This window comes from Eumetopias jubatus, unplaced genomic scaffold (assembly GCF_037043125.1).
Source record: "Eumetopias jubatus isolate StellerSeaLion01/CBP00866 unplaced genomic scaffold, mEumJub1_p1.0 scaffold_10, whole genome shotgun sequence".
Classification (NCBI taxonomy): domain Eukaryota; kingdom Metazoa; phylum Chordata; class Mammalia; order Carnivora; family Otariidae; genus Eumetopias; species Eumetopias jubatus.
The window spans coordinates 13,790,699-13,816,621 of record NW_028274816.1 but is presented as its reverse complement, the minus strand read 5'-3'; the positions used below and the strand labels follow the sequence as shown (position 1 = coordinate 13,816,621).

The following is a 25,923-nucleotide window of genomic DNA, read 5'->3' as shown; positions in this document are numbered from 1 at the left end:
TTTTTTTTATAGTTGGCACACCTGGGCTGCCGCGGACAGGCCCACAGTGCATAGGCGCTGGCTCTCTCTTCTGTCCCACTCCCACACGCGGGAAGGTCACTTTCCTTTGTGCTTGTGAACTAAATGTGGGCTAACAAGTGTCAAACCATTAGAGTGCCCTGTGGTTCTTTCAGTGTTAACGGTTCCAGGGCCCAGACTGTGCAAACACTCCCCACGGGCAAATGTGGCCAGGGAAGTGCCCGGCCGGAGAGTTGGGGACACCAAGCAGCACAGGAAACAGTAAGAGGACCCCTTGACTGGAAAGGAGCTGATTACTTTAATGGATCACTGTGGTCTGCAGCCGTGGCCTCCCTCTGGCTATTTCTCAGGGGGGCAAATTGCCTGCAACTGCTCATTGGTGGTTTTCATTTTATTCCACGCCTTGCGGTAGCCTTTTAAGGACATCTGCAAAAAAGGAAAAAGGGGGTGGGGGGGTGGGGAGAAGGTTATTTGGGAAAAAGCAATTGTGATTTTTCAGAATGCAACCGCATCTAGCCCTGCGAGGATGCAGAGGCGTCTGTGTGGGGCAGTGCCAGGCTGCAAGACTCTTCCAAAGAGCTTGTTTCTGTTCAGTGAAGTGAGAGGTTGCAGGTTCCTGCGGTCTTACTTCTCAGCTCCAAATGTGATGGGCCGAAGTTTGGATCCTAATTCACTCCCTGCCACCAAGTGGCCACGAGAAGGGCAGGAGAAAGTACTGTGGGAAAAGGAACCTGGGTCTAGATGTGAAAACGCCAGGCTTCCAAAGTGACCTGCCTGGGTTTCTGAGCTACTCTGCTGATGTCTCCAGTGTCCTCAGTATGCAACCCGGCCTGTGGCAGACCTGGTGCTTTCCTTTCCTTTTTTCTGACCCTTTGCATGTTTCCCATTTCTCTTCTGCACTCACGAGGGGCTAGGGTGCTCTGAGCACACTGTATCATACGGAAAGCCTATGGGGTTATCAAAAATGAAAGACCCATGGCAACCATGTAAATGCATGGAATCGGGTTCTGAGTGGTATTAAAAATCCATTATTATCTCATTTAAAAAAAAAAACTGGCTTCTCCATGTATAAAGTATCAATCCCTAAATCACCAAATGGTGGGGGAAGGGATTCAGAAACTTCCAGAATTCATTAAGAAAACAAGCAACTAAAAACGCACAATTACTACCGAGTCTCTTCCTGATCACCTGAAAAGACCCTGTCCCTAACACTGAAAAGGGAACTTAAAAAAAAAAAAAAGGGTATCCTTCATTTTCCCGCCAGACTTGAAGGGACTGCTGGGATTTCGCACAGACATCACGTGTCCGAACTTTGGTATTCTTAGCTTGAAAAGCAAAACCCTAGACAAGAATGTGAAGGACATAAAAGATTGCCTGTCCTGAGGTTATCTGAGACTTACCTCTGCAATCTCCACTTTCCTTTCCCACATCTTGATGGTCTTCTCCAGGTCCCCATTTAAGACCTTCTCCCGCACGTACAGCATCACCTGCGGTGTGCGGAACTCGGCCAGCTGTTTGCGGAGCTTCTGGTTCAAAGCCTCGGCCTTGGCCCGGTCCTGGGTTGGGAAGGACCTATTAAACCAAAGATCCTGGCAGTTCTGGCTTATGGGACTTACTGGCCCTGGCATCTCTCTCTCCCCAGTTTCAATGTAGTTCTCAAAATAATGTTGAAATTTTCAACATGATGATTGTTTTGTTTTGTTTTTTTAACAAATGGTGATGTTTTCATCCAGCTCAGAAACACTAAGCGTGGTCTAAAACATACTTTTTTCTCTTCTGTCCTTCCTTTATTAAGGAATTTGTTTTTCCTTATTGTGATTTCTTAGGTTTGGTGGGTTTTCTGGGGGAAAACTGTGTACTTAAGAACACTTTGACCAGTCTCAACTCACTTTCCCGTCTTTTTGTAAAATATATGTAACATAAAATTTCCCATTTTGACCACTTTTAAGTGTGCAGTTCTGTGGCATTCAGTATACTCGGTGTTGTACGAGATTCACCACCATCCACCTCCACAACTTTCTTCATCTTGCAAAACTAAACCCCTGTACCCATGAAACACTGACTCCCCAGAACCCCTTCCCCTAAGTCCTGGCAACCACCCATCTACTTTCCATCTCTATCAATTTCATTCAAGTACCTCGTGTAAGTGGAATCATACAATACTTGTCCTTTTGTGACTGGCTTATTTCACCCAGTATAATGTCTTTAGTGTTTATCTGTGTTGTAGCATACGTAGCATTTCCTTCCTATTTAAGGTTGAATTATATCCCATTGTATGTATATACTACATTTTGCTTCTCCATCTGCCAATGGACACTTGGGTTGCTTCTACCCCTTGGCTATCATGAATAGTGCTGCTATGAACATGGGTGTACAAACATCTCTTCAAGTTCATGCTTCCAGTGATATTGGGTATGTACCTAGTAGTAGAATTTCCAGATCAATAGTTATTCAATTGTTTGAGAAATCTGTCTTTTCAAGTTTTGTTTTTAAAATAATCATTCAGTAAAATTTAGTCTTTTTCTTTTAATTGAGTGGATTTTTTTAAGATTTTATTTATTTATTTATTTGACAGAGAGAGAGAGACAGAGACAGCGTGAGAGGGAACACAAGCAGGGGGAGTGGGAGAGGGAGAAGCAGGCTTCTGGCTGAGCAGGGAGCCCAATGCGGGGCTCGATCCCAGGATCCTGGGATCATGACCTGAGCCGAAGGCAGTCGCTTAACCAACTGAGCCACCCACGTGCCCCTAATTGAGTGGATTTTTTGAATTAGCAATGTCCTTCTGCTTTTTATTTTATTTTACAGATTTATTTATTTATTTTAGAGAGAGAGAGAGTACATGAGCAGGAGGGGCAGAGAGAGAGAGAGAGAGAGAGAATCTCAAGCAGATTCCCCACTGAGGACAAAGCCTGTCACTGGGCACTATCTCAAGGCAAGTGGGATGCTTTACTGACTGAGCCACCCAGGCGCCCTGTTTTTCATTTTAACAATTATTCTGAATAGGAAATACGTGCAATTTAAACAGTATAAAAGTATACAGTGACAATCTCCCATCCTACCCTGTCCCCAGCCACACAGTTCTTCCCAGAAGCATGCACTATTTTTAGGTTTTGAATATTCTTCTAGAGATCTACACTCATATAAACATATATATTTACCTTTTTTGTCCAAAGAGTAGCCAATGCTATTCACTTTTACTCCTCCAACTTTTTTCCCTCAATAAATAACAGCACAGCTGTATCAGCACATAAAAAACCCTCTTTTTAACAGCTGCATCATTTTCCATTGTGTAGATGTACCCTAATTTTAACAAGTCCTCACAGTCAACTCAGCTCCTCAATCTCCTGCTAGTACGATAATGCCGTGACTACTAATCTCCTGGGTGGAGTCATACTATAAATGTGCAAGTACATCAGTAGGATGAACTAGTGAGAGTGAAATTGCCTGGTCTAAGACAGTGGTTCTCAACTGGGGGGTGCAGGGGAGACAATTTTGCTCCCAGGAGACATGGCAATGTCTGGGGACATTCTTGGTTGTCACAACTAGGAGAGGGCCACTGACACCTAATAGGTAGAGGCCAGGGATGCCACTAAACACCCTACTGGGCACAGGACAGTCCCCCACAACAAGGAATTAGCTGACCCAAAATGTCAGTGGTGTCTAGGTTGAGAAGCCCTGCCATGAGCATGTTTGATACAGAACGCTAAAGTGCCTTCTCTAACGATGAAGCCTCTGCACCAATGTCTGAGGCTGCCTGTGTTTTTGCCCATTCTCTCAACAGTCTTAACAAATTTTTTATCATTGCTAATCTAGGAGAGGGGGAAGTAGTCTCTCATTACAGTTTTATTCTGCATTCCTTATGAGTGAGGTAGAATATTTTTCATAAGTTTGAGACTTTCTGGCTTTTCTGTAAACTGTATAAATCTTTTGCCCATTTTGTCTATTTTTTTGTTAGATTTCTCCACTAATATGTAAAAGATATTTGCGTTTTAAGAAAATTTACTCTCTGTGATACTAGTCAACACATTTTTCCAGTTATTTATTTTTTGGCTTTGCATATGATGGTTTTTGCTATGCAGAAAAACTTCACTTTTATATTACTGACTTTATAAATTGATTTCGTGGTTTCTGGGTTTTATACTTCAAAAGTCCTCCCCGATCCAAGATTATAATAAAAATGTTCCCACTATTAAGTTTAGGACTTTAATGGATTTATCATTTATATTTAAATCTCTGATACATCTGGATTAATTTCACCATAACATATATAGCTCCAACTTTGTTTTTTCCTAAATGACTACCTAGTCATCCCAAATCACTTATTGAATAATCTGGTTGTGCCCCACTGCAATACCTTTACCATAAACTAAATGTATCAATATCAAAACTTTATCAGCTACTTGATCATATACATGACATCTCTGTGATCTGTATTGCGGCTTATCATAGGACTTCTCTTTTTCTTTGATCTGCCAGTCTATACATGAGCTTGTTTTAAATACTGTAACTTCTTATCATGTTTCAGTATCTAGTAGGGCTAGTCCATTCATCTACTGAAGAATTTGGGGGATATTCTTATTTATTTTTCCAAAAGAATTTTTGAGTCAATTTAAGTCCTTAAAAAAAAAATCTCCTTGTTATTTTAATTGGAATACCATGATTTTGCACCTCAACTTAAACAGAAGTAACATTTTTGTTACCTAGCTTAGCACCATCTTTTCATTCCTTGCTTCACAAAGTACAGTCTAGGACACTGCCATCACTTGGGAACTGGTAAAAATGAAGACTCTTATGCCTGTCCAATACAGAATCTGCATATTAACAAAATCCCCAGATGTTTGGTTTGTACCTTCTAGTCTGAGAAGCACTGCTTTAATTCACTTTGGAGCAAACCAATCAAATTATTTTCAATTAACTTATCAGAATGCAATAAAAACTTGTCAAGAAGTGTTCAGTGAGTATCTGCTGTGTCTAGCATAGACATATTCCTGTAGGGAGATCTAAACATGGACCTGGAACCATCAGTGGACACTCATGTGAGGAAAATGATTAAAGAATACTTAAGATAAAATATAATGAAGGAGCAAGAACCAAGGCATTAAAAAAAAGCTCTACAGGGACATCTGGGTGACTCAGTCAGCTAAACGTCTGCCTTCAGCTCAGATCATGATCCCAGGGTCCCGGGATTGAGCCCCGCATAGGGCTCCCTGCTCAGTGGAGAGTCTGCTTCTCCCTCTCTCTCGCCCCTCCCTTGCTCATGCTCTCTCTCAAATAAACAAATAAAATCTTTAAAAAAAATAAGTTCTATAGCTATCAGGGATGTGCTGAGAAGCCCAGGAACTGCGGTCCCTACCCAGCACCCCACTTGTAGAATAGGGCTGTTACCACAAGACAGGTGGGCCACTGTTCCCATCTCCAGATCCAGTGCGGCAGTACAGAAGTTTTGCTCAAGAGGAGAGGCTATAAAATAGAGAGCTCTAGAATGCTGCCTGGAAGGACTGACTTTCTTTGGAACAAAGTGTGGGGAGTTTATGCCTAAGTACTTTGTGGAAAACAATGGAGTTCTTTGGGGTGAGCAATTAAGAGGCAGCTGGAAGTTCCATGATATTAGTAGCAACAAGCAAAACAGTAGACCAGCTAGATGTTTAAAAGAACCAGAAAAAGAGACCACTAAGAGAACAAAACAGAAGACAAGCTAGACATTTAACAGAACCAGAGAAAGAACCATTAAGAGACCATAATTCCACAATATTAGTAGCAACAAGCAAAACAGAGGACCAGCTAGATGTTTAACAGAACCAGAGAAAGAGACCACTGGGGTTGGAGCAAACCTCAAAGACTGCCAGAAAGGTCCCTGAAAAGGGGTCTGACTTTGATTAGATCAGAATATGCAGCAGTTAATGTCCCAGGGTGTTGTTGAAAGCAACAGAGCAATAAGCTAGTAATTAATGAAGGCTAACAGCTGGGTATGATACCAGTAGAACCAGACCAGCCAGAAGCTTGGCGGGAAGATGAAGGAAAGGGTCAAAGAGAACTCAGTAGAAACACCAATCATTCCTGGTTGTCAGGGACACTGTATCCATGATCAAGGCTGCCCCCTCTAAGGAGCAACACCAGAGGCTACCAAGAGCAGGAGAAATAGACTTTACTAAATCAATCCAGCCAAATTACTTAATAAGCAAGCAGTGGGTAGAATTAGTATCCAACATTGCTACAATATTATTTAAAATGTCCAGTCTTCAACAAAATTTACAAGATAGGCTAAGCAAAAGGAAAGTGTGACCTACACAGGAAAAAAAGGAGGCAACATAAACTACCTCTCAGGGAGTCCAGATGGTGGACTTAGCAGTCTTCAAAGTAGTTATTATAAATATGTTCAAAGAACCAAGGTGACCATTTTTAAAGAATTAAAGGAACATATGATGATAATGTTTTATCAAATAGAGAATATCTATAAAGAGAAATTATTTAAAAAAAAAAACAAATGGAAAACTTGGAGTATTTTCAATACAATACCTGAAATGGAAAATTCGTAAGAGGAGATCAGAGATTTAAGTCAGCAGGACAATTAGTAAACTTGAAGGCAGACTGATGGAGATCATGCAATATGGAAAACACAGAGAAAAAAGAAGAAAAATTCAGTCTCAGAGAAATATGTGGAACACTACTAAGTGTACCAACATTCACGTAATGGAAGTAACAGAAGGAGAGAAGAAAGAGAAAGGAAAATATGTTCAAGGAAATAATGGTTGAAAACTTCCAAAATCTGATGAAAAATATTATTTTAATGAAAAATAATAAGCCACACATCCAAGAAGCTCAACAACCTCTGAAGAGGAAACTGGAAAGAAATCCACACCCAGCTACATCATACCCAAAATGTTGAATGACAGGCAAAGAGAAAATATCAAAAGCAGTGAGAAAACAATGTATTACATTCAAGGGAAACCAAATAAGAGCAATAGCTGACTTCTCATCAGAAACAATGGAGGCCAGAAGGCAGTGGGATGACATATTCTAAGGGTTCAAAGAAAAAAAAAACCTGTCAAACAAGAATCTTCTAAAAAAACAAACAAGAATCTTCTATCCAGCAAAACTATCTTTCAAAAATGAAAGCAAACAATGAGCACACTCAAATTTTGGTTTCTAATTCTATTCTCAAATAAAAGGAACCAGGGCTCCTTGGAGAAATGGCTAATTCTAGGGCTGGAGCAGGACATATAGGAGATGAGTCTCAAGCATTTTCTTGTGCCAGAAAAGAAAAAATGTTCACACATGCACACACACACACACATATGGGATATGTCGAAGGGACACAGAAGCCAACTGAAAGAGCTCCCAATGCCCAAGGTGAAACAATGTGAGTAATAAAACAAATAATATTAGATTATAACCCAACATATAAAATTAATATCCATGCTCACTTCAACAACACATGTACTAAAATTAATATCCATGAATTGATACTGATATAAATAAATGATTAAAAAATGGAGAATAGACAAATGTCCCAGACAGAATTCCAAATAGTTTATAACTCCCCACTTCTTAAGTGTGAGCTGCACATAACATCCTTCCAAAGAGTTGAGTCTGAAAATTGGAGGAAAGAGTAACTGTACAGTAGAGAAACCCTTATAATATTACATCAGGCAGGTGATCAAAGTTAACATCAGCAGTGGTAAGTCATGTTGACAGTATGCTCTCTTGATGTAATGTGATGAAAATGGCACTTCACCTCTGCGATCTTCCCCCCGAAAATCATTTAACCTCAGTCTAATCACAGGAAAGACAGCAGACAAATCCTAATAGAGGAACATTCTACAAAATACTTGACCACTTCACAAAACTGTCAAGATCATCAACAAGTCAAGCCTGAGATACTGTCACAGCCAAGAGAAACCTAAGGAGATGTGACACTGAATGTAATGTGTTATCCTGGATGGGATCCTAGTACAGAAAAGGACATCAGGTAAAAACCAAGGCTATATGAATAATGTTAATTATAAATGTTAATTATAAGGCATCAATATTGGTTTGTCAATTTTAATAAATATTCCACTGTAAGATGTTAACAATGGGGGGAAATGGGTGTGAGATTTTTGGGAACACTGCACTCTTCACAATTTTCTAAAACAATTATAAAATAAACTTTTTTTAAATGAAGAATAAAGACATTCCCAGATAAACACACACTGAGAGAATTCTCTGCAAGCAGACCTGCCTTACAAGATATACTAAAGGAAGTTCTTCAGGCTGAAAACTAGTGAAAGCAGTTTAACTAGTGAAAGTAGCTTAAGCTAAAGTAACTTAAAACCACGTGAAGAAAACAAATAGCACATAAAGGTAATTAGGTAAGTAATTATAAAGAACAGTAAAATTGCATATTCTCCTTCTCTTAGCTGATTTACTTATTTATTTTTAAACATTTTATTTATTTATTTGACACAGAGAGAGGGAGATAGTGAGAGAGAGAGAGCACAAGCGGGGGAGCGGCAGGCAGGCAGAAGGAGAGGGAGAAGCAGGCTCCCTGCTGAGCAAGGAGCCCGATGCGGGACTCGATCCCAGGACTCTGGGATCATGACCTGAGCCGAAGGCAGCCGCTTAACCGACTGAGCCACCCAGGCGCCCCGTCTCTTAGCTGATTTAAAAAGCAATTCATAGTAGGAAAGGAAAAATGAGGGGGGGAATCGGAGCGGGAGAAGAACCATGAGAGACTATGGACTCTGAGAAACAAACTGAGGGTTCTAGAGGGGAGGGTGTGGGGGGATGGGCTAGCCTGGTGAGGGGTATTAAAGAGGGCACGTATTGAATGGAGCCCTGGGTGTTATGCGCAAACAATGACTCATGGAACACTACATCCAAAACTAATGATGGAATGCATGGTGATTAACATAACAAAATAAAATCAAAAGATATGAATCATTAAAAAAAGCCATTCATAAAAGCAATATGTATATAATTCTACTGTGGACCTGTGACATATAAAAATATAATATATTTGACAATAACAGCAAAAAGAAGGCAGGGTGAAACAAAGCTATATTTGAGTAAGGAAATAACATCAGATGGTAACTGAAATCCAGGGAGAAACGGAGAGAACTACACAACGGTGAAGAGGAAGGCTAATACAAAAAACACTATGCACATACTTCATCCCTGAGGCACCTGGGAGGCTCAGGCAGCTGAGCGTCCAACTGGTGATCTCTTGATCTCAGCTCAGGTCTTGATCTCAGGGTCATGAGTTCAAGCCCTGCACTGGGCTCCACACTGAGCATGGAGCCTACTTAAAAAAAACAAAACCCCTATACTTCATCTCCTTTCTTCTCTCAGCTTTTGGACCCCTTCTTCACATTCACAAGATTAACTCAAAATGCATCATAAACCTAAATGTAAGATCTATAAAACTTGTAACAGAAGACACAGGACTGAATCTTTATGATCTTAAGTTAAGTAATGGTTTCTTAGATACAGTACTGAAAGTTCCAGTACAAAAGAAAAAATAGATAAACTGGAGCTCACCAAAATTAAAAACTATAAATAGTATCTTCAAGAAAGTGAGAAGGAAATCCACAGAATGGGAGAAAATATTTGCAAATCATATATCCAACAAGGTATTTGAATCCAGAATACATAAAGAATTCTTATAACTCAATTATAAAAAAACAACTCAATTAAAAACTTACTCAGGGTTAAGAGTTTGAATAGACATTTCTCAAAAAAAAAAAAAAAACAAACCACACATGGCCAATGAGCAAATGAAGGGCTGCTCAATGTCATTAGTCATTTGGGAAATTCAAATCAAAACCACGGTGAGGTATATCACTTCATGCCCACTAGGACAGCCATTAAAAAACAAACAAAAACTCCTGAAAATAACAAGCACTGGTGAAGATGCGCAGAAATCAGAACCCTCACATGTTGGTGCGAATGTAAAATGTGCAGCCACTTTCCAAAAACTGTTCTGCAGTTTCTCTAAATGTTAACCATAATATCCCCATATATGACCCACAGTTCCACTTTTAGCTGTATGTCCAAGAGAAAAGAAACCATACATTTACACAAAAACTTGTATGTGAAGCTTCATAGCAGCATTACTCATAAGAGTCAAAAACAGCCCATGGGAAACAACCCCCTTGACTGATGAATGGATAAAATGAGGTCTATCCATACAAGGAAATATGATTCAGCCATGAACAGAAGCTAAGTCCCAAAACATATTACAGCACAAATCTTGAAAATATTGTTAAAGAAGCCAGTCGTGAAAGACCACATACTGTATGGTCCCTTTTAAATGAAATGTCCAGAACAGGCAAATTCACAGGGACAGAGGGTGGATTAGTGGTCACAGAGCCGGAGGGTGGGAGTGAGATGAGGTGGGGAACGGACAAGGATTTCTTGCAGGTACGGTACTCCTTTCTAGGGTGACAAAAATGTTCTAAAATATTGTGCTGATGGTTACACCATTCTGGGACTATACTATAAACCATTAAAATGTGCACTTTAAATGGGAGAATAATATGGTATGTGAATTATAAACCAACAGAGCTGTTAAAAAAGTTCACAAGAAATCTAAAATATACTAAGCAGTGACTGCCCGGCTTTTAAAAACTGATGTTATGTTTTACTTATAATCTAATAAATGTCCACCCAAACAAATACCACAGAAATCCTGCAGGAGGAGAGCACACAGACTTTTGCTTTAACTTTGTTACTGGTCACTCTGTACCGAGACCGGCCTTTTTGCAGGTGTCGGTTCTCCATCGAAGATAGGATGTGGATGCCATGACAAAACTGAGTCAGATGCAGTCATCCTGTGGCTTTTTGGTTATCGTGGACAGGTCTGGGGCCACGCATACTGCTGGGGATACTTAGGCCCGTTCAAGACAAGGCCACTAATAACTGTACGAATGGCTTGGGAGGCTGACAATTGTCAAAGCATCACTATCCTGGTCTTAACAGATCACCACAAAGCCTGTGACACCTATTTCAAAGATGTGGAAACTGAGGCCTGTCTCATTAAAAGGCTCGTTGAAAGCTAGAACCTGGCAACACCAAAGCTTATGCTCTTTCCCCCATCTTTCCAAAAAAATCCTCTAAGTCACATCCTTTGTACATTTAGCTTGCTGAAATTCAACTGTACATACTCAGTAAAATAGAGAGAGTACTAAATCACAATGGAGATGTAAGGAGCTCAGATCATGCCGCATGTCTGTTCACACAGTGACCGCAGACCCTGGATTGGGCTCAGGATGGAAGTCACAGGTCTGTCATCCCAGCATCCACTGTACTGAGTGAAAATTCTATATTTAAAGAACTCTCTATCCTTTACAGAGAACACTATATTTTGGCATGTGTACTTTTTCTCATACCAATTAGATGATTACATGCATTATAGGTTTTTTTGTGATGTTGTATACACGACACTTTGAGTATGGTACTTTTCAGGTCACTTACGGAATTCTCGAGGGTTATTTGGACTCTACATGATTTCTAGATGATTTCGTCATTTCTATACAACTTCTAACTCTAGACCCTAACCCAGCAGTAAAATACTGCTGGACTAAAATACTACTAATACTCCAGGTACCATTTCCTCTTTCAATGACCCAGAGTTATTTTGACTTTCATGGTCTAGGCTTTTCTAGACAAAAACCAAGGTGGCTTAGGTCTTGATGTACATTGGCTCAAGCCCTTGTAGACAGAAGGAGATAAACATGAGAAACAGCATATTTTACCCTCTCCTACCTCCTCTACTTGTAGGGTTTCTCTTTCAATTTTTTCAAGTAACTCATTTCTCAGCAAGATCTCCTTGTCCAGATTGACGGACATTTCCATTGCTTGGTATAGCTTGCTCTGAAATATAACAACACAGCAAGTCTTGAGCAAAGATGATCACTCAGAACTACAGGAAGGATGGACAGCTCTTTATTAAGCAGGACGACAGCAAGACCATCCAGGAACTTGGGTCTGCCCTTCTCAGAATCCTGGTGCCTACATGGTAGGGGAGGTAAAGACCTACAGAGTGGCCAGACACACCAGGACCCAAATCCTGCCCCATCATTTACTAAAAGAAACTTTGGGCAAGTCCCAGAACCTCTCTAAACTTGGGCTGGTTGCCTCATAGGGCTGTGGAGAGGCTCAAGGGAGATAATGGTGGTAAAGTGTTGAGCAGAGCCTGATACATGGAGAACACTCATACAAATGGCTGCCCTTACTAGATGAAGAGAGAGAAACACTCCCCGTGAGCTACTGGCATCCCACTTTACAGATGAAAGAACTGGCTCTTCGGAGGGTGAAACAATTGGCCCAGGGTCATAGAGATAAGAGGTTAAGCAGGGTTTGAACCCAGGCAGTCTGACTCCAGGGCCCAAGGGCTCCAGCACAGCTGACCCTGGAAGGCTCCTGCACGAACTACTCCCTAGCTTCCTCTTGCATCACTCGCCGCTGCCCTTTGCCAGCTCCCCCGCCAGGCCCCTCCTTCTCAGATTTGCCCCCTTTGCTGCACCTTTGTCTCCCAGCAGGGAAGGTTCAGCCTGGAGGAGTTGGGACATGCTTTACTGGGCTGAAGAGTGAGCCAAGTGACAGAAGCCAGTGACTCCGGGGGGATCGCTCCACAGACTCTGAGAACACACTCACCCTGCACCAGGCACTGACCGGCATGGCAGCCTAGGCCCTGCCCGCCAGAGGCCGGCTCACGGCCTAGATGGAGGCGCCAGAAGCCATATAAAGCTGCAACTGTGCCTGGTGCTGAGAACGTGAGGACAATGGTCGAGGTTTCCCTGGGGGAAAGGATACTGGAAAGGGAGCTGAAAGGCTGTTGAGTGTGTCTAAGTAAGAGGGGAGGGCAGAACATGCCAAGCTAAGGAAAAGCCTGAGACAGAGGATGCTGGAGCAATACACCTAGGGGTATCAAATCTTAGACCGGGCAGAAAAGCCTGGAGCCACCTGCCTTGGGACCTCAGGGCATCGGGGGCCACCCCCCTCATTTCTCTTCTCACCAATCCTCCCTTCTTTAAGGCTCATGTCCTGCTCCACATCCTGCACGACATTGCTCTGCTTAGGAAAGCACGGTGAGTAAGAGACCAGACTGAGGGGGTGGGCTGCAGGGGAGGGGAGGCAGCGCAGGACTCCACTGCAAACCAGAAAGTTGGGTGGGGGGAAAGGAGAGCAGAGGGAAGGCATTAACCCCACAACACAGAGAGCCAGGGCAGGAAAGAATGGAATTGCAAAGGCTACTGCAAGGCAGTCCCTGGCTCCACTGGGGCTGGGCCCTCCAGAAGGTATGAGGAGAGCGATTTGTGATTCTGAGCAGGACGTCGGCCACTTGAGGTAGCTACTTCCGAAAAGGCACTTTAGCTTTCTCTTGCTGTGTACCAAGTTACCACAAATTTTGTGGCATAAAGCAACACCCACTTATTATCTGTTTCTATAGGTCGGAAGTCCAGGCACAGGGTGGCTGGATTCTCTGCCCAGGTAGGGTCCCCTGGGGCTAAAATCAGGATGTTGGAGAGGGCTGGCTCTCCTCTGGAGCTGGGGTCCTCTTCCGAGCTCACAGACTGTTGGCAGAATGCATTTCCTTGAAGTTGTAAGACTGACATTTCTGTTTCTTTCTAGCTGTGAGCAGGAGGTGGCCCTCGGCTCTTCGCGGTCCCTCTACCTTCAAGCCAGCAGTGGAGAACTTCTCACCTAGAGAATTCCCTCCATGCTTCAAATTCCTGACTTCCTCTTCCAAACAAAACTCTCTGCCTTTAAAGGGCTCATGTGATTAGGTCAGGCCCATCCAATAATCTCCCATTCTTTACATCAACGATGGCAGAACAGAATCATACTACATAATCATAGAACAGAACCTAATAATAGAACCCATCATCCCCACAGCCTTGGAGATTGTACTGGGTATATACACCAGGGGGTGGGGAGTCTTGGGGGACATCCTGGAATTCTACCTACAACAAGGGACTAGTTTACATGGGGGTCACTAGTTTACATTCAGTTAGGAATGACACATAATGGCTGCCATCACACGCTTATATTTTACCAGGTTCCACGAGGCAGGGCTTGACAGCATAAAGTTGGAGATAAAGGTACCCCTTTGGCTGAAGCTCCCGCATCAAACTCACAGAAGAGACCATGGCTGTCTCCTTCATAACTATATCCTCAGCACTTAGCCCGGTGCCTGGCACTCCACGGGTCCTTGCATGTTTGGTAACATTTATTCTGTATATGCGCTGCTGCAGTGAACACATTGGTAACAGTTATTCTGCATGCTTTCACGAGGTCTTAGAGATAGGTATTTGATATTTATACGAAAGTTGTCCCTCCTGCCACCTTCCCATCCCCTAAACACACACCTCAATTGCTAGCAGCTCACTTGACAATACTGGCTGAGGACTTGCTTGGCCAGGCACTGTGCTCAGTGCTAGGAACACAGCAGAGACCAGCTGGAGCTCTATCCTGGTGGCGAGTCACAAAAACCTGCCTCTGACCCATGGTGCCTAGTGGAATCCCCATTCAAACCCAGGTGAGGCCTGACTCCAAAACTCTGCCTCCATTTCTCCAAGAAGACCTAAGAACTGACACACAGAAGAAATGAGCCTGCTTCTCCCTCAACCCATCGCTGTGTCCACCAGAGGACTCCTGTAGGCATCTCCTCCCAAGCTCCATCATCTGCTTACTATTATTTGAAACAGGCCTACAGGCATGATGACCCCTGGGATCCTGCCTGAAGAAGCTCCCATTCTACCCACTGTGGCCTGTGTTGCTGCTGCACGGGTATTGCAAACCATCTGTCCTCTGCATTTAGACCTGTCCTAAAGAGCTCAGGCCCTGGACCTGGCAGTTTCATTTTACAAACCAGTAGCTCCACTCCAAACCCCTGGCTTTTCCACACAAGACCAGACAGGCCCTGTGCTACTTAAGTTGATTCCACAGGATACGATCAAGATCCAATGCGATGTAGCCACGCACGACCCAGCTCTCCAGCCAATGAAGGCTCAAGTCACAGGGACTGGCTTCATCTTGAAATTACAGTGATCAGATAAGCTAACTACTGATGAGATGAGGTCAAAGTGGAAGATCTGTTGCAGATGGAGGACACGTGAATTTCAAAATGCCAGGACGATGTTGTCTACGTGCTTTATGCCAGGAACAGGCAGCTGGGTTAGGTGGGACACGCACTGGACTAGGAGGCTCAACCCTGTCAAAAACTTGTTGCTTGAAGCTGGCAGTTACTCTCTTTGGACTTCAGGTTTTTCATTTGTAAAAGGAAAATGCTGGACAGACGTAATAGTCTAATCTAAATACTTCCAAATTTACATTTTAAAATGACACTGTGTGGGCCGAATGAAGACCACCTGTGAGTTACCTAAGCCTGTAGCCACCACTGTCCTGCAGGCACTAGGCCAGGGGTCAGCCACCTTGCTCTATAAAAGGCCAGATAGCAAATATTTATGCTTTGTGGGTCAAGAGGCAAAATTGAGGATATTATGTAATTAGTTATATTAACAAAAGAAAAATACAAATTTCCACACATTTTATTGATGAAATTTAAAATATAATCATTAAGTACATTTTGGAATACGGGTCTACTAATGAGAAGAATGGAATTTCTGGGGGAGAAACCAATTTTGCTTAATTAGGTTTCAAAGGTAGCATTCTCTATCAAATTGGTTACAAACATCCTTCTGTAAAAACCATTCTTAGCTCACAGGCCAGTGGGCAGGATACACTGGCCCACAGTTAGCTAGCTGACTACTGCATTATACAGTTTGCTAGCAGGGTGGCTGGGCATTTATAGCTGTCGTCCCTGCTTAATTATTAACAGTACCTCTCTCTCTCCCAAAAGGGTTCTGTGTGGATGAGGAATCATATATTAGTTTTCTGATTTTTAGCTAAGAGAGTTTTCTTCTGGAGGGTTTTAAGCAGGGAAGTGCTTCTTACAGGCCTAAATTAAACAGGGCCCTAAATGTGGTTAGTCCTCAAAACTCACTGTGCATAAAAAACACTGGGGGCATTAAAAAAAATAGATGCATGGCCCTCACGTCATAATTCAACTGGTCAGGGTTGGACTAGGGTGTTTGTATATTTTTAAAAATGCAATGCACAGCTAGGGTTGCAGGAACACTCAGAGTATTTGAGGAGAATGGCTTTGTCAAGAGAAATCAGGGTCAACAGTAGATGGAAGGACCCCCAGCCCTTGTGTAGCACCTCAGCGGTGCATGGAAACCTCACTGTGGCTGGAAAGGTGGGTGTGGGAGGCCTCGGGGACCTGGGCATCAGGGCCCACCTTACTTTGTATGTGTTGAGGACCTGCAGGGTGTTTCCAGACGCCAGCTTTAGCTGGATCAGTTCTTGATTCTTTGCTTCGATGGTCTCTAAAAACTGAGCATTCTCGATCTTCAGCTGCTGAAAATCAACATCGTGGAGAGCCTCGCCCACCTCTTCCTTCTATAGCTCAGAAAGAAGAAAGAAATGATGTGAGGTTGTGACTTCAGAATCTGACTCAAACCTTGCAGTTACGGATGAGATTCTGAAAGTCAGTCATCATTCAGTCATTCAACAAACATGGGTGGGGGATCTGCTTGGTGCCAGGCATGGTGCAGGGCACTGCGGGGGGGGGGGGGCGGGAATCTGAATAAATACAAGACCCCCTGGCCTCAAGGAGCACATATTCAACCAGGGTTCACAGACAGGCTGTGGTGTGGTGCAGTGGGAGGGGCAGAGGACACACAGAAGCCCCTCAGCCAGGCCAGAGAAGAATGGAAGGCTGGGTCAGGGAAAGCTTTCCACAAAAGGTAGTATCTAAACAGGGCTATGAAAGAAGAATAATAAGGAGACTGTATAAAAGTTATTTTTACCCTGGAAAACCCAGGACCAGCAGCCCATAAATTTCCTTCCTGTGATTACATGACATATCTGTACTGTGGTTGTATCAGGGTACTGGGTTCCCTCCCTGGCCTGCCTTACCTGCCCCACCAGGTCTAGGCCATCTTACACTGGTGGTAGGCAACAGCCAAACCCAGGAACTGTTCCACAGCCCCACGCTCTACCCAAGAAATACTACCTCCAAGGTGGCTTCTTCCCTTTCCCCTAAACCAACACAACAATTTCCTTAAGCCCCAGTAATGACCCATCCTCCAGCTTAAACACTCCTAAACCATCTTCCACACCAGGAGAATCCCCCGCTGTGGCTCTGTGGTCCCTGCTGCCATTGCCCCTGGCTAGCAGTGATGCATCCTGCCTTTTCCTACCACCCCCACCCCCCACTCGTCTGTGAGCTCCTGAGGGCAGGACCACCTCACTGTCAGCTGTGTGCAGCAATGGCTTAGGCTAAAAGTCATCCATCTCCTCCCTCCCTCACACTTAAATCCCCTCCTCAGGATGCCTGAGCTTGCATGAAGCCTGGAGTACCAGGAACTCTATCTGGAGGCAGCGCCTCTCTACTTTCTTACGCTAATCTCATAATCTCAAATCTCCTTCGATGACACGGCCACCCGGGCCTACACTCCACTGGGGACCTCCAGAGCAGTGCATTTTCTCCTCTCCATAGCCCGTGCTCTTGGAGCCAGCAGCCAGCCCCCCTGAGTCTGCCTGGGCCCATCAGCCCCAGGTCCTCTCTGATGGTCTCTCTGTTCCCCTTGCTCTCTGGCTCCCTCTGTGTGAGCCCTAGGTTGCCAATTCTTTCGAGAGTACAGCTCTCACGGAGACCTGGTGCTCCCGGTAGGGCTACTCAGAACGAGAGGAGCAAGCCCACCCCTTTCTTGGGCGGGGGGGCCCTGTGATTCTCTGGGTGCAGCCCAGGCCACAGCATTGCCTCCAGCTGAGCTGACTTTATTAGGTACTCTATGGTTAAGCCACCTGGTACCTGTGCAGACCTGATCCTGGGGATCAAAATGGAGGAGCTTACATTTGTGCTCAGTCACTTCGTGTTGTTGAAGCTATCCCAGCTTGTCTTTCAGGATCCCAAGTCAATCAGGCAATAGGTCCAGACTCTGTGTCATTGTCAGTGGCCACCTCTAATGCACAAGCTGTCGGTGCCCATATTCGAGTTAATTCAAGGGAGGGAGCCGTGTAATCACACTTGAGAGGCCCTGTGCCCGGTCTGCTTACTGCCTTTAATTAGGAGCCTTTAGTCGGCTGCACAGGCCACCAAAGCACACTCAAACTGTGCCACCCAGGCCACACTCACCAAAAAAGGTCAACAAGTACGTCACGAGGTCTTTTAAGTTCAAGCCAACTTCATCTACAGATGTGCCGGCACCAGAACTGTAGGAGCTTCCTATCACGGCTGTGACAAATTACCACAAACTCTTTGGCTTAACACAAAAATCGATTATCTTACAGCTCATGAGGTCAGAAGTCCAAAATGGTTCCTGGGGTTAAACTCAAGGGGTTGGCAGAGCTGCATTTCTCCTGGAGGACCTGGAGGAGAATCTGTTGCCTTGCCTTTCTTAGCTTCTAGAGGCTGCCTACTCTCTTTTGTTCATGATCCCTTCCTCTGCCTTAAAAGTTCATCACTCTGATCTCTGCTTCCAGTACCCCATCTCTCTCCTGTCTACCTCTTACAAGGACCTTTGGGATTATACTGGGCCCACTTAGATAATCCAAGATAATCTTCCTTTGAATCAGGGGGAGATTATTTTAAGATAATCTCAAGATCCTTGACTTAATCACCTCTGCAAAATTCTTTTGCCATGTGAGATAACAGATTCACAGCCTCCAGGGATTAGGACATGGACATCTTTGGGAATGCACTGTTCTACCCTCCATGGTAATGAACGAACGAATGAACAAATGAAAGAAAAAGGAAAGAAGGAAGGAAGGAAGGAAGGAAGGGCCAGCCACGTACCTGCCTCAACTGTAAAAGCATCTTTTTCCTCTGCACTTTGAGAGAAACATTTTTCAAACGTAATTTATCCTTCATATTATCCTAAAAAAGACAAGTAAATTTTAATCCACTTCTCTTCGTCTTCCCTGTTGGTTTGAAAAGTTGGTAGGTCTGGGGCCACAAACTAAACCTTGAGCCCTAACATTCAGTCACTTATTTTTAGGTCTTTTTACATTTACCCAAGCTGGCATTGCTGTAACACTTCACTCATGACAGGGGCTCCTGGGTGGCTCTCAGCGTCCTGGGATTGAGTTCCGCATTGGGCTCCCTGCTGAACAGGGGAGTCTGCTTCTCCCTCTCCTTCTGCCCCTCCCCCCACTTGTGTGTGCTCTCTCTCTCTCTCAAATAAATAAATAAAATCTTAAAAACAACCACAACAACACTTCACTCATGACCAAGAAGCAGAGGTAACTGGGTCTGCTCTGTGCAAATTTTCTACTCCTTTTAAATTCGAGATAATTTGGGTATATATTTTGGATATAGGGGCCATTCCTAACAAAATGACCTTATGATCCTTTGGTCTTTTATTCTCTTGGTAGTTTATATAATTTTCATCACTTATAACATGTTAAGGTTAGTAACCCTACCTACATCAAGGATCCAAAGCTCGACATGCTACAAAATCTCTGAAAGTGAAGGAACATTTTATATCTCATTGTTATAATAATGGAACTTAAAAGAGCTTGAGATTTACCTGTCCCCCTCCATACAGTCACCTAACTAGATAGACTCACATCACTTTTCTCTAGAAAACATCAGATCTTGAAACAAACAGCAACAATAAAAAAGAAAAAAAATCAGTCTGAGATACTATTAATATTCACCTGGCCTGATTGATTTTAGCCTTGTTAAACGTGCATTTTAAGACACACTTCAGGGGCTGCAATAAATCTCAACGTGTGGACAACATTTATGGTAGACCAAATGGAGTGGGGCTGCGTCACATGGATCATTTTTATGTCTTCATCCTATGAATCTATTCTCCCTTTCTAAGCTCCAGCCTCCTGCCAACTCACCCTCCGGCGGTTCATGTCCTCAATGTACTTCATCACTTTCTGAGTGGCCAAAATACTCCCTTTCTTCTTGGATATGGTTTTTAGAATATCTTTTTTAAACTCATGCATTGCTCTCTGAACTTCAGCCCATCGAATTTCAGCTTCCTCAATGATAGCCTGGAGGAGTCAGCACAAAGAAAGAACAGTTTCCAAAAATCCTCAGGGACATCTCCCTCTAAGGAAACCTAAGTTCTCAGACCTCTTTGTGTCCTAATACATAATGTTTCTTCTTAGCCTTAGAAACATATCTCTAAGATACAAATTTGACTAAATGAGTGTTATTATTAAAAAGCAGGCCTTGGGGCGCCTGGGTGGCTCAGTCAGTTGAGCATCTACTTTAGGCTCAGGTCATGATCTCCAGGTCCTGGGACCAAGCCCCATGTCGTTGGGCTCCATGCTTAGCAGGGAGTCTGCTTCTCTCTCTCCCTCTGCCCTTCCCCCATGCTGGTGCACTCTTTCTCTCTCAAACAAATAAATAAAACATTTTTTTTAAAAAAGCAGGCCTCAAAAAAAAGGGGGCATCCATAAGAAGGGGGTGAATAAACAAAAACAGGGCCTCAGGTATCTCTACATATATTTCCATATCTGAAATATTACTTATCCACTAAAAATTATAACATTAATATAATGTGATAGGATAGGATAGGATATAAAAAATAATCTGGAAAGATATACACCAAAACATTAGCCACAGTCACATCCAGAGAGACGGATGACCAGGGAGACCAACACTCTTAATATATATATACTTCAGTAATTTGAAAGAAGATGCTATCAATGAATATATGTGTTGACACGGAAAGACAGTAAGTGCAAAATACAATTTACAAAATAATATGATACTTTTTATAAAGAAATTCATATATGCCTAGAAAATAATCTAAACTCTAGAAGATAAACACCTCTAGGTGGATTGTGGATGCTTACAAATGTTCTTTTAGCTTACCTCTACATTCAAATCTTGCTACAACATAGATTGCCTTTAATTAACACACACACACGTTATTTGAAAGAATAAAATGAAAAGGCATCTGTAGCTGCAGAGCAAATCACCTTAGTCCCAGCTTTGTCCCTGGGCACCAAGAAGCGAAAGCATCTTCCTTCACTGGCCAGTCTCTGCCCTCCCCATGGTCTTCATGTGCCGGAACATCAATCCACCCTAACTGCCACTTTCAATAGGTCACTCACTCTCCTGCTCAGCCATCCTCATTGGGGTCCTGCTTTCTAGGGCATCAAAGATAAACTCCCCTGCCTGGCTCTCAAGGTCTCATAGCCCCAATTTCCTCATACAGCCCCCAAATCACACCAGCCCCCTCTATATCTTGGACTTGCCACGTTCATTTCCACCTCCACTTCCTTGCTCATGTCATTCACCTGACCTAGGGTGCCCTTCTTTTCCTAGTCCTCTACTTTATTTCTCATCATTCTTCAAGACCATGCCAAGCCCTGTGTATAGCCCCACCTCTTCAAAAAAGTCTTCTTTGGCCACTCTATCCCACATTAACATGTTATAATTCAACAATGCATGTTTGGAAAGAGAAAGGAGGAGGGGGGAGGGCACAAAGAAGGGAGAGAGGGAAGGAAAGTCAGGTTTATGTGGTACAGATGATTCCACCAATAAAGACATGAATCTACTGATCTGTCCCTCTGGAGGCAATCAATGTGAGTCTGTGTGACCACGTTTAGAAATAGAAAAATTTCGAAATAGAACAGAAATATCTGTTCTTCATACAATAATGCTCTTCAATGCAAGCCAACACCTCCATCCATGGGCAACTGAACTAACAGTGATGTTTCTTCTCTGGAGGAAAACTGACCGTTATTGGTCTCCAACAAGACATGGACCATGGTCATGTGTGCTGCACCCAGAAAGCGATTTAAAGGATTTTTCATCCAGCTCACTGACTTAAACCCCAGACTCCTTATATTATAAAGGAATTACCATACACTTTTAAGTGAATTTATGCTTATTATGTTTTTTTTTTTTTAAGAATCCATATCTTAGGGGCATCTGGGTGGCTCAGTCAGTTAGGCATCTGCCTTCGGCTCAGGTCATGATCCCAGTGTCCCAGAATTGAGCCCTGCATCAGGCTCCTTGCTCAGCAGAGAGCCTGCTTCTCTCTCTGCCCCTCACCCAGCTCATGCTCTCTCTCAAATAAATAAAATCTTAAAAAAAAAGAATCTGGGGGCGCCTGGGTGGCTCAGTCGTTAAGCGTCTGCCTTCGGCTCAGGTCGTGATCCCAGGGTCTTGGGATCGAGCCCCACATCGGGCTCCCTGCTCCGCGGGAAGCCTGCTTCGCTTCTCCCTCTCCCACTCCCCCTGCTTGTGTTCCCTCTCTCACTGTGTCTCTCTCTGTCAAATAAATAAATAAAATCTTTAAAAAAAAAAAAAGAATCTGTATCTTAGAGACATATACTGAAATATATATAGATAAATGATATATTGAGGTGTCACTTCATAATAGCCCAGTGGCCTATCACGAGGGAGAAGTTGGGATTTGGAGGAAACAAGGGTAGCCATATGTTCATGACTATTGCATGTGGGTGTTGAGTACACAAGGGTCCATTGTGCTAGCCTCTCTATATGTGTGCATTTTTGAAATTTTCCATTTCAAAAAGTTTAGGGGTGCCTGTGTGGCATAGTCAGTTAAGCACCTGACTCTTGGTTTCAGCTTAGGTCATGATCTCAGGGTCACGAGATCGAGCCCCGTGTCAGGCTCCGCACTTGGCGTGGAGTCTCCTTGAGATTCTCTCTCTCCCTCTCCCTCTGCCCCTCCCCCCTGCTCTCCCTCCCTCTCTCTCTTTCAAAAAACTAAATAAATGTTTAAAATTTGTTGTCTCCTCAAGCAGGTGGGAAGTTCCTTAAAAGTAGGCCTTAAATTTGTCTTCTCCTACTTATGTTTCTTTCAAAATAATAAAAATTATATGAAGATTCTCAATGAGGTGGAAGTGGGGAGCCCAGGTAGGGTGGGCTACAGAGAAAACGGTATACCTCATGATGCTGCAGGTCTCGTTCAGCATTTGCTCTCATGTGCCTTATTTCATCCTTCATGTCTTCCAGCTCCTTTTGTACAAGCTCACATTTTTGGTCGCAACTGAGGCCTATCACATGGTCCAGACCTATGCGGGATTTGGATCTACGCCTACCTTGTAACTGCAACACAAGGAAAACCAAGCCATTGTCAGGTAGGAATTGATGCTCAAGTTGGGCATCAAAATGACTACTGAGACCTGCTAGAAATGACTCTGAGTGACAGCCAGGGAGAACAAACTCAGTGTGAAAGGATTCGGGATATTAGGCCCAAGGTGATGTTCATTTCACAAGTCAGCCTAAGGTCCTGTGCTAAAGAATTCAAAGGCTTATGTTGGATAGTGAACTGAAAATAAATAAGGGAAAGTGTCTTGAGGGTGTGGAAGGACTGTGAACCTGCTATAGACTAGCATTCAAGTCAGTGTCAGGGGAAGCCCAGAGCTCAATGCTTCTTAAACTGAACACAGAAGAGAAATTGCTATCTGGGGACATAGTATTAAGCAAAAAACAAAACAAAACAAAAAAAACAACACAACCAAACAGACAAAAATATTTTGATTCCCTACACATTTAAGCCAAAGGTCACCAGCAGATGGCCGCAGGGAACATGTGGGCCTAAAGAGGAGATTGGCCCTCAAAAGACAGATCTACATCCAGTTTTAAATTTTCAAAAATTAATTACCCACAGTTGAAAATCAGGAGAGTCCACCGAAATAATCTAGACTTCCAGCTTCTCTTGTAAAATTAGCTGCTCTGGCAATAACAGGCCACCTGGTTGGACTTTTAGACGAGCGAGGAACTCTCCTGTGTCCACAGCAGACCCACTTCACTCCTATATTTGGCTAGCCAGGCCTTGTAAACATTTGAGTCCCCCAATTTAAGGGAATTATTTCAAACAAAGATATTCTGGGTGAGTCAATCCACTATTAATTGAAATTGATTCCCTTCACACTCACTTGAAAGAGAACCTTGGGAGGGAAGGAAGAATCAAAAGTAGAACAGGAAGAAAATCACATGGCACTTGGCCAAAGAAATACACAAAGACCAAAGGCAGATACAAAATACCACTTGCATCTAAAGGGACAAACAAAATAAAAGAATTCTTAGGTCTCCACAGTGTACCTGTGCAAATTCTGCTCCTGATATTTTAATTTCTGATAATCGTGGATGTCGCTGATCTCTGGGCTCCAGTTTATTATAATATTTCTCAAACATCTCTGTCTCAGTTTTGAGAGCAGAGTTTCCATAGCTGCAAGACAGAGGGTACCTGAGTAAATTCTACTAACAAGAGTTTAAATCCGAAATAACTAGTATTTAACACTTAGTATGACCTACATATGACCTTCTGCAAGACACTTAACATCTGTAAAATGGGAATAATAACAGCACCTATTATTTAGGGTTGCAATAAGGAATGCAAAGCCTTTACAACAGTGCCTGGCACACAGTAAGTGCTATTTAAGTATGTGATTTTTTAAAAATGTTTAATGAGCCACAAAGTTGAGAGAACTGGGATTATATTGAAAACTGTTGCTGAGATGAAGCTACAAGTTCCACCTTCCAGTATCCTCTAACCCATTTGTGAAATTCCTTCTGAACTACTACATGCTTGAGATTACTACATAGGCACAATCTTCGGATGCTTCTTTGGTTTATGTTTCTCAGCTGTTCTTTCCAGCACCAGAGAGATGAAGTATCCACAAGAAGTGTATTATAAATGGTGGAAAAGCTTTGAACAGATGGGTTTTTAAACAACTAGAGATGACAACTAGAGTTTATCCTGTATGTGCCTGCCAAGATTTTGACCTTTTTAGCTTTTCCATATATATAACATACAGGGTATGCGTGCATGTATACATATATATATGAACAGCTTGGATATTTTCATATATTACTGAATGAATTCCTGTAGGCTGAATTTTAAGATTAATGGAAAAGGTTCAATGGGAAGCCCGAGAAATCAAAACGCCTTTTTTTTAGCATATCATGCTCCGAGTGTTAGCGGTGGAGTCGCACCTGCGTCTGAATCCCGGCACCACCGCTGACGAGGAAAGTGAGTTAACCTCTGTGTCTTGGTTCCTCACCCACTTTCTAGGGCTACTGTGCCATTATAGAAGGTCCTACATGCAAAATAATTGGCACATAACAAGTATTCAAAAATTGCAGCTATTAGTAATATTACCTCAGTTCTGATCTAATCTATGTATAGACATATAGAAGGTACATCTCTTCAGCTGCTAGAACGGGATACGCCGTGAGACCAAGAAGTACAATTGACCTCTGAACCTCCAGAAGCTGGCCGGCCGTACCTGAGCTCTTCCACCAGCCCACACAGCTGGATAACAGGCAGCTCGTTCTCCTCCCCGCCCTGCAATCCGCTGACAGGGGTCTCAGAGTCCTCGTCAGTCATCACTCTGCCCAAGTGGCCCTTGGCCAATGCTCAGTGAAGCCAAGAGCGCCGTGTGCTAGCGGCCGAGCGTCACGCGGGCTGCGACCTAGCAGACCGTTGCCGTAGCGACCGGACGCGTGCGTGAGGGGCGGGGCTTCCAGAGGCTCCGCCCAGCGCTGCTCCACCCGCTTCCGTGCTCACCAGAGCGCAGACACCTACACTTCTTCAACAATCATTCTTAACATGCTAATACTAGCAGCTACTGTTTGCGCAACACTTACTATGCCCTTGGCACCGTGCTAAGCATAGTTTATGCAAATCCTTGCAACAACCTTGTAATGTTATCTATTATTCCGCTTATTCTCCAAATAGAGGAAACAGACCCAGAAAGTTAATTGGATTTGTCGGAGTGTCTCCTTCCCCTACCTCACTGTGAGGCCTCTACTCCATTCACCCTCTGGTGCCTCATACATTCTCACTGCAGTTTCTCTCAGATACCGATGCCCTTCATTTCTAGAAGGAAAAAAACTGGTTGATTATTAAA

The 25,923-nt window shown here is 43.3% G+C and overlaps 1 protein-coding gene across 1 annotated transcript; it reads right to left on the bottom strand.

The window, feature by feature from the left end:
• Positions 1-357: 357 nt before the first annotated feature.
• CFAP263 (cilia and flagella associated protein 263) lies at positions 358-25,400 on the bottom strand. Its single transcript, XM_028096733.1, has 9 exons — positions 25,300-25,400; positions 24,113-24,239; positions 22,952-23,113; positions 19,921-20,076; positions 18,866-18,946; positions 16,309-16,464; positions 11,764-11,871; positions 1,419-1,574; positions 358-444 (listed from the first exon to the last, which is right to left on the bottom strand). The coding sequence occupies exons 1-9, from the start codon at positions 25,398-25,400 to the stop codon at positions 358-360; spliced, it is 1,134 nt and encodes a 377-aa protein (XP_027952534.1).
• Positions 25,401-25,923: the final 523 nt, after the last annotated feature.